Source organism: Dendrobium catenatum, unplaced genomic scaffold (assembly GCF_001605985.2).
Source record: "Dendrobium catenatum unplaced genomic scaffold, ASM160598v2 fragScaff_scaffold_754, whole genome shotgun sequence".
NCBI classification, from domain to species: domain Eukaryota; kingdom Viridiplantae; phylum Streptophyta; class Magnoliopsida; order Asparagales; family Orchidaceae; genus Dendrobium; species Dendrobium catenatum.
Genome location: NW_021319216.1, coordinates 85,310 through 97,548, shown reverse-complemented (window position 1 = coordinate 97,548; position 12,239 = coordinate 85,310). Strand labels below are relative to the sequence as shown.

At 37.0% G+C, this 12,239-nt stretch overlaps 1 protein-coding gene across 1 annotated transcript in view; it reads right to left on the bottom strand.

Moving 5' to 3' along the window:
• LOC110105937 overlaps positions 1-12,239 on the bottom strand; it is a 112,944-nt gene that overhangs the window by 81,262 nt on the left and 19,443 nt on the right. The window contains exons 7-10 of the mRNA XM_020835631.2: positions 4,517-4,691; positions 2,112-2,237; positions 1,426-2,019; positions 694-1,308 (exon numbers count right to left, since the gene is read on the bottom strand). Of these exons, the coding sequence (XP_020691290.1) occupies positions 694-1,308; positions 1,426-2,019; positions 2,112-2,237; positions 4,517-4,691 (1,510 nt within the window). The remainder of the gene's footprint in view (positions 1-693; positions 1,309-1,425; positions 2,020-2,111; positions 2,238-4,516; positions 4,692-12,239) is intronic.

The following is a 12,239-nucleotide window of genomic DNA, read 5'->3' as shown; positions in this document are numbered from 1 at the left end:
TTTGAGAGGAAGGCGGAATTAAGGGGGAGAGGGATGGTAGCCAATAGAATTCAAAATGGAGAAGGGAATAGAGGGAAGAGACAAGGAAGGAGAAAATATAGCAGAAGACAATGTTAAATAAAAGGAGAAAAAGAAAGATGAACGAGAGAGGGAGAATGAAAAAGAAAAAGAAAGATGAATGAGGGTGGGGTGGGAGAATGAAGAGTAAAGAAGGGACAAGAAATAAAGAATGGAGCAAGATCAAGCGAATGAGAGAGAGAGAGAGAGAGAGAATTAGAGTGGAAGAGAGAAGTGGGAGAGAGAGAGATGATAAAAAGGGGGTGAATTGGCAATAATTCCTTGAGTGCGAGAGAAGATGGGAGAGCAATGTTACCAAGATGTGGGGACAGTTCGAGCAAATTGAGCAAATATTCTTCATTATCGCATCAAAACCATGTCTTATTTATATGAGAAAAAAAAAACTTATGGATAATTACAAAGAAATATATAAAACAGGAGATTATCTCAAACTAAATAAGTCAAAATAAATTTAAAATAATCAAACTAAATACATCTTAAAACATAAATCCGCTAACTAAAAGTAAAAATAATAATTAATTTCGCTGTAAAATCAAGTGCATTTAAAGATCGGATGGCCATTATAATTATGTACAAGAAATTTAAAAAAAAGGTATGTAACACAAGGATAATTACCTGAGCAACTAGGCGGGCCAACAAAGGTAACCAGGGTTGACCAGTTGCAACAGCGCATACTTTTTTGCAATCTTTGAAAATCCTTGCAATCGCTAATTTGGATAATTCCTTTTTCTGCTCAGTTGTTAACTCAACATAAACTGGAAGCATGGGTAAATCATGAGAAGCGTCTTCAGATGTCAGTGTTGTGGACACAGGTGAAGAATATTGATCCGGCTCCAAAGGATTATCATCAATACTTTGACTTACAGTAGCGTCTGAAGGGACAGAAACTGACAGTTCTAGCTCAACAGCATGCATAGTGGAAATTGGTGATTTGAGAGGTATTTGAGCCTCTGTTAATGATTCTACTTCCATAACAGTATCCTTAACTTCTAAAGCTTCATTGGAAGATAACTGATTAGTATTAGAATCAACTGTACTATCCAGGAGTTTGTCCTCATCCTTTGATGCAAAAGAAGAAAGAGGGCATGCAGCCTTGTCTTCCAATGAAGAAATCAGATTACTTTTAGATTGATAAAGATCAATTTTTGAGTCACTATCTTTCTCAGAGTTCAATGGTAAAGACTGCACAGTTGTTGCTACAGCAAGACGGGGATCAAACCGACGAGGATCCTAAAATTGACATACGTTAGTAACAATCAAGACTTATTTTCATTAAAACCTAAAACTTTAAAGAGCAAAATAATATTATAATCCAAGAAATAAATAAAAAAAGATAGAAAAACTCACCCTTCTAGGGTCACGCTTAAAGTCGGCAAGAATGTTAGAAAGGGCAGGCATATCCAGTGTTGGCATAGTGATTTCACTAGACACTGATTTAGTTGATTCATTTTGGGATGAAATAGGAGGCTGGCCGTGTACTGTACCAGAGGAAGGTCCTTCATGTGACAAAGAACCTCTTGGAGACATCTGAGAACTCACACGTGAGTTTCCGTTGATTCCAGATGAGGAAAGTGAATTCTTTGGTAAATGTTTCATTGTTTCTAAGACTATATCAGCTAAGAGATCTGCATGAATATTTGAAATGAGAATTTCAAGGGACTCGGAACCTCTTTCCCCTTCTGCCAACAGAGCACCAATCATGGCAATCATCTTTTCAACAGGAGATAAATCATCTTTTAAAGGAAAATCGCTTGCAGAATCTGGAGTATCCATCATATCAGATGGTTTATCAACAGGCTGAATGGAGATATAAGTTGAACTAAACCTCATCTTCTTTTGTGGCATTTCCTCAGAAATGGAAGAAATGTCATCAAACTGCGTCCCAGACCATATCCTAGCTGAATCCTTAGATGTTGATATTTGTCCCGATAATTCGTCATCCTATAGATATCAATGGTGACAAGATGAAACCATGGGGTCAGTGTCAAATGACAAAATAACAAATCAGAATAAGAATTCTAAGTACATTTTACCTTGTTAACTTGAACATCCCGAGACATGCGCTCCATTCTTGACATTTTTTCGACTTGTCGAATAACTTGCTCTACTGCTTCCCCAGGACTTATGGAACGTAACCACCTCACTAGCTTGTCCCTGGACTGCAGAAACATTGCTCATTTTAGTTACCAAAATTCTCCCAAATCAATTAAGTGTAAGACTTCAACCACATGAAAGAAACAGTGATCCAGCATTCTTAACCTTATGCGAGCAATTAAAGAAAACTACCCCACTAGGTGCTAGTCAATTCCCAGGAAGTCAATCAAACAAATCAAATTTATGGAACCTCGAATAAAAAATATTTACAGTGCATCCAAAAGTGATAAACCAAGTTGCAACATATGTTCTGTGCAATAATATAAGAAAAGGAAGAAACAATGGCAAATGAAAATTGACAAATATTATGATCAACGGGACTTGAGAAAAATTTAATAATAAGGACATATCTCCTAGAAGAATTAAAAATATATATATAACAATGTTGTATCTTTTGCAAGTGATTCAAGATTGGACCATCCCAATTAAGGGTGCGAATGAGTCAAACCGACTAATATGAGCTGCCTCAAGCTCAACTTGATAAATGTCTCGTAAATCGAGTTCAATGAGCTAATGAGCTGAACACGAATTAGCCTCAACTTGACTTGTTAGCTCATGAGTCAGCTTGTTAAAATTTGTTAATATAAAATTCATTTAAAATATTTTAGAATTCAAACTTTAATATAAATTTGTTAAAAATATTTAAAAATGATCTCTTCTTTATCTCAAATGATTTCTTAATACTTTTCATTTAATTTTTATTTTTAATCATGTTATTATAATAGCTACTTGAATAAAAAAGGATCTTCTCTCTTTCTTAATAAATGAGCCAGCTCAAAAGTTGACTCGTAGTATTAAGCTCGAGCTCAAGCTTGTACTTAATTAATTAATCAAGCCTAGGATGACACAAGCATGGCTTGACTCGTGTACAACCTTAATCCCAATCATTTCCAATTACAACTATCCAAGAAATGGAACTGCTGAAAGTAATCAAATCGATTCAAACTGAACATAATAATAAGGGCAAAAATGTTATCAATATGTGGCACCCACTAACCATGACTATTTGAATGAAGTTGAAATACAATTTCAAAAAATATAAGATATTAAATCCAATTTTCCAAACCCCAAAGAATATGTCAAAATAATGACTACAAAAGATGCACGAGCACTCCTAAAATCAATGTCACATTTAGAGCAAGGACAAGACACAAACATGTGTTGTAGTTGAGATAATATTTGATATTTAATAAAATAAGATAAAATGAAGGGATCTCGGCCGTCGATCTTTAGCTCCTCCTCGGATAGGCATGGACGGTTGGATGTCCGCATCACAAATGGTTTGGGCATAAACAAGTTAGGGCAAGATCAAGGTATGATGATACATATAATGTAAAAGGATTATGGACTAGAGGAGGATGAAAGATTACCTGTATAGAAATTATGCAGAGAGATTTATACGAGTATTGTCAACATTAAATAGATAAGGCATAAAGCTGACACAAAATAATTACACATGGCTACTGATGACAATTAAAATGGTGAATATATAAATTGTCAAGATAGTTGTGACCAAAAAGATAAAATAGGTACTAAAAGAGAGAACCAACAAAAAAAAGGTAGAAATACCAAAATTTTGTGAAGTACTAACCAAATGAGTACAAACACAGAAAATTCACTTGATTTGGCAGTCTAGTTATACCATCAATTTAAGATCAATCAATACAAACGTAGCCTAACAGAAGAAGAGGTGAACAAATACATGAATGGTGGGGTAATTTTTTTTTTAACATAAACCCCAAAAACTACATTTCACAAGGTTACAACATCTTATAACAAGGATCGCCTGGTTTTATCTATGGACAACAAACTAATTTAAACATAAAGAGTGACAAAACATGTAAAGGCAACTTCATTCAGATGATTAAGAAAAACTAAAGATATGCATAATCTAGTTAACATCATCAAATAGCCAGCCAAAACTGTTAACTGAAGTCTAGACAGAAAGCATAAAAGTAGATTAATAATTTTCAAAAGATGCAACAGCTATTCATTAAATGATTATGACATCGAGGAGGTTTAAATATTCAAAAAATATATATTGAAATAAATGCACAAGGAAAAATAGTTCTCAATTTCATTGACCCTAAACCCTAAATATAACCATATTTAGGATTCCGGATTGACAACTTGCACTAGACATGCATTCTCAAGTCTTCAGATCTGCCCCACTAGAGGGAATCGTTAAAAGTCAGTCAAATTATACAAGCATAAACCCTGATAAAGCTTAATAAAGGAGCAACATGTATAAGCCAGACATTTTTAACACCAGGACTGAGTCTACCTCAATAGCTGATGGATGATTACACTTCAGGAATCCTAAAAAAGCAGTCCTCAGTGAATATCTAACACTTGCAACGTGCCCACCCTTTAAAGTATGATCATTTGGAGTAAAAGCAAGTAAGGCTGCCAAAATGCCATCGTAGTGAAGGGGCCTTTTCCTTGCAATTGTTGCAAGACTGCAAATCAAAAGAAGTGTTGTGTTAGTGATAGAGGACATGTGGTAAAAGGAAAGCTATCTTAACACAACAGCCTGCTTATTGTAGTGATTCAAAACTAACTGACAGATGCAGGAAAGATAGATCAAAAATGGAATTAAAACAAAGCATAGACATGATCAATATCATATACAAGAATTACAAGGTAAATAACTGCATGGAATAAATAAATACCTAACCTCGCTATAACCATTCTTAAGAAAAATTATCAGGTAAGATGAGAAAAAAACACGTTTTCATTAGCTGAAAATCAGATTCACAGCACTATTAAATAGTGCGGTCTGATAGAAAGATAATGTCTGCATTCAACGTTAAAGATTCAGTTATGTGGTAATCACTAGATACATTAAATTAAATAAGTAATTAAGGTATAATTGACTAATAAGCTGTCAAGTGTAGTAGACGCAGTTACTTTCAGTGCTAAATAGCTTCATCAACCCATCTCATGTACACCAATGGTAAACTTTTGAAACAAAACAACAATACAGGGGCATTACAAAGCACTAAATCTTCCATAGAAACTTAGAAAATTAGCACCAAAACCGTTTTTAGATTATGCGTGATAAATAAATCGACATGAATTAGGTTTTCAAATTAAGCTTGCTTACATTCGGCATAATGAGGTTTAACAAATGAAACAAGATATAAAAATAAAAGTAGAAAGAACATTTCAACAGATGAGAAGTGACTTCACTGCAACACAGAATATAAGCTCAGTACTACACAAAATAATGCAATATTGGATGATAGCCTTTCTTGAAATGCACAAGGACTCAAATAAATCTGATTCATCTCTATGGATAAATTATAACCTAGAGACCAAATGCAAAGATCTACAAAATCCTTAGAAGCGTAAACAATTCTGAAGGGCTGTTTTGTTTGTGCAACCCAAATTCAGCATGTCTGCAAAATCCTAATTTAACAAACATCTGTGAGATATATTTGAAAACCCTCAACCATTAGCTGGGTTGCCCCTAGGCTGCAGGCTTGTTTGGGACATGAGTAGGATATAAACCATGGTAATTTGAGTTAGAAGACCCACACATTTGGTTTAACAACCCTAGCCAAAAAATATTATTTAGGCTAATCTTTTCATGCTTCCCTAGATTTATGAAGGGATGTCAAAATTTGACACGACCCGAAAACTTGAGCCAAACCTGACCTAAAAACTCCAAGTTCAGGTCAACCTGTATGAGAAACATGTCAGGTTCGGGTGTCAAATTTTGACCCGATTGTAAATCCGGATCAAGTTTGGCTCAACCCGAACTCAACCTGGAACTGACCCGATCATCTCCTGCATAGCAATGCGACCCCACCCCGCGCTCGCAACCTCGCACCATGACCCCCCCCCTCCCCTCCCCGCCCTTGCACCGGCATCGCGACCTCGCCCCGCGCTCGCACCGCGACCCTGCTTCGCGCTCTCCCTCGAGTCCCCCTCTGGCCCCAGCGTCCCATGCTCGCCTACTCGCCCGAGCTCAGGCTCACAACCATGCACAGTTGCGGGTTCTGGGTCGGGTCGGTCCAACCCAAAAACCCGGCGGGTTGGATCCAAGTCTGAAATTCTAATATGTTTGCCTAATCTAGTCGGGTTCGAGTTACTTGAAGTGGGTCTGTTTTGGGTTGGACCCGAACCCAACCCGAAAACACATTTTAACACCCCTAGATTTATTCTCATATAGTAAAGGTCAGCCTCCTACTACAAGACAAAAACTATAAATCTTAAAAAAATATTCACTACCTCCATTACTAAAAACATCATCTATTCGTATGAAAAAGCCAGCCTCCTACTACAAATTAAATATTAGAAATAAATTGTCAACAAAGCCACACACAATCATTTTGAAATTCAAGAACATGACAGAAACCCAATTTGTATCACAAGTGCTAAATACAATCACTCTTTTAAATCATCAAATAAATATAGAAGAAAAGGATGGGAGAAAAAAGAAAGAATGAATTTGCCAAAAAGCAAGCACAAGTATGTACCAAGGAAATAACCTCTCTCAAGATTCTTCAAATCCCAATTGGTCAAGGAATTTACTCTTTGATGTAGAAAGAATTACAAATCCAAAATATAACTTTTATTCAAACACTAAATTACAAAGCTCGATAGAATGTTCCTGATGAGGGCATTGAAACATGAAAAGTCAACACAAAAGCTCAAGTGGCCATAAGCCAACTACAATCAAACGATGCCATAAGAGATCTGAGTCTGACCTATTTTAAAGCCTTTTTAGGCCTATTTGCATTTATGGCCAAAATTCTCCTTTTTCAATTTGATTTGAATAAGAATATTGGGATTGGATAGAATTAGCTTTGCATTTAAATCTCATCCTATAGGTATCCCACCTAGCACTTGCACACAATTGCATGCCATTATTCCCACTCAAGCCCGGGTTTGCACACTCTCCCTACATTCACATACAACTATCAAGCTTGCTTTCATTTGCAGTCCACATGTTGCACATGACTAGACCCCACCTTTTGCAAGAGAGTGCAACTTGCATGCTTTAAATGTCATAATTGCATATCCTATATTTCTCGCTAGCAACTTTGTTGCTCGATGTCCTCAAAATTTTGCATGTTACTCGCTCGCTTCCAACATCATAATCGCCTTATCCTATGATTATCATCGCTAGAGGCTTTGCAGCTTGATGTAACCCCATAGTTTTGCATCTCACTATGTTGCATCTCTTTCTTCAACTACAATAAGAAAGATAGGAACAATAACATTAGGGGTTCTAATGTCGAAAATCTAGGCTAAAGATCAATTTCCCAGGCCCCTCAGCTTCCATGCTTTCAGCATTAAGCAAAGGATTTCTCCCCAACTATTGTTGACAAGCAACCTCCGACCATTGGAATCTATAACAATCTGCCTTAGGCATGCACTAGAAAAAGCTACCTAAGTTCCTTATGGCGGAGTCCAAGATTGCACTACGATTATCTTCGCTCTCCATCACTTCAATAACAAGAAAATCATTTCCGACAACAAGAATACTTGACTCAAACTCAACCAAAATTGAGAAAAGACAAATAAGAAGTTGCCTTGAATATAATCCAAACCAACCAATACAACAATTGCTAATATTACAAACATATTCTACTTAAACAAAAAATAAAAATCAACCCCAACAAAAAAAAGAAAATGACACAAATAACCCAATTGAGTACTCAAATTAATTATGTAATCTATATGCCGTTTTCTATTGTAATTTTTTAATGGAACGTGCATATTTTGTGACTAGTTTGTGTGGGCTCCGAAAATTCAGCCCCGGCCTCTGCCCGCACTTGTTATGATTTTTCATTTTCGGCGAGGGGAGTTTTAACGGATTTAGGTTCCGGGGTAAATTTTGGAAGGCAGATGGGTTTGTAGATAAGACACTACCCAGAGATTTCGCCCTCATTTTGAGAAGACTTTATGATCTGAGTTCTAGTTTCCTATAGGCGCAAGCCCCTATAGTTTAATTACCCCTCCCGATCACGAGAGAAAACTTTCGATTAAGGCTAATCGTCAATCAGATACGTAGAGTATACGTGTCATCTGCATATAGTAGCAGCATAGATATTTGGAATGATTGGAGAATTTGGGAATTTGGGTAGAGGTATTTGAGAAGTTTGATATTTAAAGTAAAAATTTCACCAACTTGCACTTAAAACGAATGGTGGGAGAATGGATGATAAACCCGATCAACATCCCATGGTTCCGTCGTCCTGGGCCATCGTGGTCCCTGGTCTACTTAGTCAGAGGAGGTAGTCGACCCAACCTGACAGAAGGATCCTTGTCGGCAGCCATGGGTTGCTTCGTCGAAGGGTACCCTGTAGACCTGTGGTGAATGTTTGCCTAAGGAGACAAATTTGAATCCACCTTAGCTAACCAAGGGCTTTGTGCCCTATCGATCATATCCTATTGATTCATATCTCAAGAATTTGATGCATTAAGGAGCGTATTGGCTCTGGCCATAACCGGTATTTGTGGTGTCATTTGGCGGCAAAATCACTGGGTTCAAAAGGCCCGATTCATAACCGTTTATCCTGCGATGCCATTTAGCGGCAAAACCACCGGTCAGAGGACGCGTACCACGTCCTTATTGGCAGAAGATTGTTTGAGAATTGATCCTAGTGATATTTTCGACTAGGCATTTGTTCTATGTGAGCTGAAGTAATTTTTCAATTTGTCCACCCCGACAAATTGTTGCGGATGATGGATGAATTTTGCTTTAAGTATTTGATGGGTTGAATTTCATTTTAAATATTTTGGGTTTTAGGATTTTTGGATTTCAGGCATTTAGGCGGCATTTGAAATTATTTGGAATGGACCCCTCCGCTTGAGATTTTCTACTCAACACGGCCATCATCGGGGTGTTTGGGGTCATTTCTATTTGCAAATATTTGCATTTTGTGGACGAACCTTATCGACTCTGTCGAGCTGTTGACAGAGGATCGGATTTCATAGGTTTTATGTCTTTGTTAGTGAATTCTCATTTTTAAAGGCCTTGAAGGCCTTAATATAAATGTATAAAATAAATATTCCGGTCGACTTCGTGACCGCATATTTATCCGATAGTTCGAACCCTGTCTACTCCTATTTACCTACTTAGATCACAAGCTCACTTGTTCATTGACATTCGTTTGAGTGCATTGAAGGCTTGATTCAAATCAAGTCTAAGTTCATAAGTCCTTGCAAGTTCAGTTCACATCAAGCAAAAGTCCAAATTTGCAAATCCCCTGATGTTCAAGAGTTTGCAAGCTCAAGTTCTAGTCTAGATCTTCATCATTTGGTTCAAGTCTTGGACTTCGGTAAGTCTGCTTGTTTTTTTGTAAGTGATTGTTCAAATTCAGATTCATTTAGATTTGAGTTCATCAAGTTCATAAGTCCCACTTGATGTTGTATAGTCCGAGTTCAAGTGCTTGTTCAGAATCTTCTGAAGTCTTTGCAGGTTCAATTGCATTTTCAATTTAATTTGAATTCAGCTCCAATTTGATTTTATTTTTACTTTAGTTTGACCTTTTATTCATCATTTAGATTTTGTTCGAGTTTAGGTCCTCAAGTCCACTGTTCATTTGAGTCTAAGTTCTTGTTCTTTTGAGTTCAGATTAGGTCCAAGTACATTTATATTTTCACCCAAAATTGCGGCAGCCTCCTGACGTCTCCCCCGTTTAAGGGAAAAGTGAAAAACTACAGAAAACTGGGCCTTCCCACCATGCTAAGAAAAGCGTGTATGGTAGGTGCCCTCATACTAAGACACTGCGGCCGTAAAATCTTTGTCCCCACCATGCTAAGAAAAGCGCGTATGGGTTTTCGGTACCTGTTACAAGAAAAGAGCAGACGTTTTCCCGCAGGTACAGAGCCGCGTACGGGTACTTAAGAGTTGTCCTGGCCACGCTAAGAAAAGCGTGCACCAGACTTACCTGCCTCGTCGTATATGTCGCACCGTATTCCCTCCTACCACGCTAAGAATAGTGTGTATAGCTGGTTAGCAGGCTCATCACACACGTCGAGGGGAAGTTTTTGGAGCCGAGGGGTTGCTCACCAACCTCATCGTAGGCGTTGCACCGGGTTCCCTCCTACCATGCTAAGAAAAGCGTATATATGTGGTTAACCGGCGCGTCACGCACACCGAGGTAAGAGAGGGATTTTTTAAAAATCATAATTAATTATTAATTATAATTATCATTAATTAATTATGTTTAATGATAACTAATTAAAGTAATTAATTATAATTATTATAATTAATTAAAATAACTAATTATAATTAATTAAAATAATTAATTATATTTAATTTCAATTAATTAGAACTAATTAATATTAATTAACTTGATTAATCTCTCTCTCTCTCTCTCTCTCTCTCTCTCTCTCTCTCTCTCTCTCTCTCTGCTTGTGTGGGAAGTCAGCACAAGGAAAGGAGATCGGGAAGGGGCTGGAGGCAGGAAGGAGATAGGGTCGGAGGAGAGAGGCCTCGGGTTTGGGAGCAGGATGTCGGAGAGAAAAAAAAATGAGAGCACGAAAGCTTGTTCTCTCTAGTATTTAACGACGAGCGAGGTAGGACGACGCATTCAAAGCGGACGTGGGATTGGCGGCGTCGACGCGCAAGCCTCATGCGAAGAACGGATGAGGACATACGGGCCACAGGATTTCCGCGATCTGGGCACGATTTTGACGTGCTATGTTCGACGCTATAGGTATGAAAGAAAAAAAAATATTCCTTAGGCATGTAGGTCAACAGTTTGAAATTTGGTGGTGGCAAAAGTTGTTTGCAATAATCAGCTATCAATCAACTACTTATTTATTGCTGGATCTTATTCTTAGATTTTGACACAATTAAAAATGCAACATTTTTACATTCCTCAAATATAAATGCCAAGTTGTGAGACATTTCCATAGAGTTTATGGTTGATGCGAAAACTTTCTTTTGTATACAATATCTTAAACAAATTATTACAAATTCCACACGCCAAGGCAGATTTGTTGGGGAGGGGATTTGAAGACTTTTCAATTGGAGAGATATCCTTTTATCAAACTTTGTTTTTGGTGGTTATGGTTAGGACCTTTCAATTTACAATCAAGGACTTCATACGAAAACAATAAATTTTTTATTAATGATTTCATAAATTTAACAGCTATAGTATTAATTTAAATGTGATTAATAAACAAACCCCAATAATATTTTGGTTAATTTACATTTAATTTTAGCTATATGAATTTAGAATGAGCTATTTTGAGGTGTTAGAATTAGTATAAGAACTATGGTACTAGGCAATGGACAAATACTTACATTGAATTGCACACAACATTACTATTTGCTAAATATAAATATTGCTTGCAACACTTGGGATAAATTATCCCCGCACATGCTTCTGCTGAAATTCATTAAGTTGTGATGTATTGTGCTAGGTAGTACAAAAAATAAAGTCAATGACACTCACAAAGATTGACAAGCAATTCTACAGAAGCGTTCTCCTTGGCGTTAATTTATTAAAGGAGTGCATGCATTGGCGGGTATTACGTTAAGAAAAACTTGAGGTATGCTAAATTTTTTAAAAGCAACGCAGAAGAAATACATTACCAAATGAAGCGTAACAGTATTATTTTAGACTATTATTGATGTGAAACAATCAAGCGATGAAATGAGAATTGCACTTAAAATTAATAGAAATATTGAATCATAACTTGCTACCAAAACTTTATGCTTAATCAAGTGAAGTTCAAGAATTATAAAACGAATGATTAAGTAACAACAAGAAATCACATTTAGAGATTAGAAGGCTTTTCAAAATAACATCAAAACTTCAAGTAATGCGAATAGCTAAGAATAACAAAGCCCCAAATTTAAGATTTAGATCCTTCACCTTAGGATCCGTCACTCAATTTAAAGTGGAGGCTAGCGGAAAAGGACCGTAAGTAGGCTTAGCGACGCTACTAGTAGGCAAGTGATCTTGAGGGGACTTGTCGCTGGGAAGGAGGCCGGGTTCGGAGGAGCGGGCGGACGGCTCTTGATGATCCACGTGTAG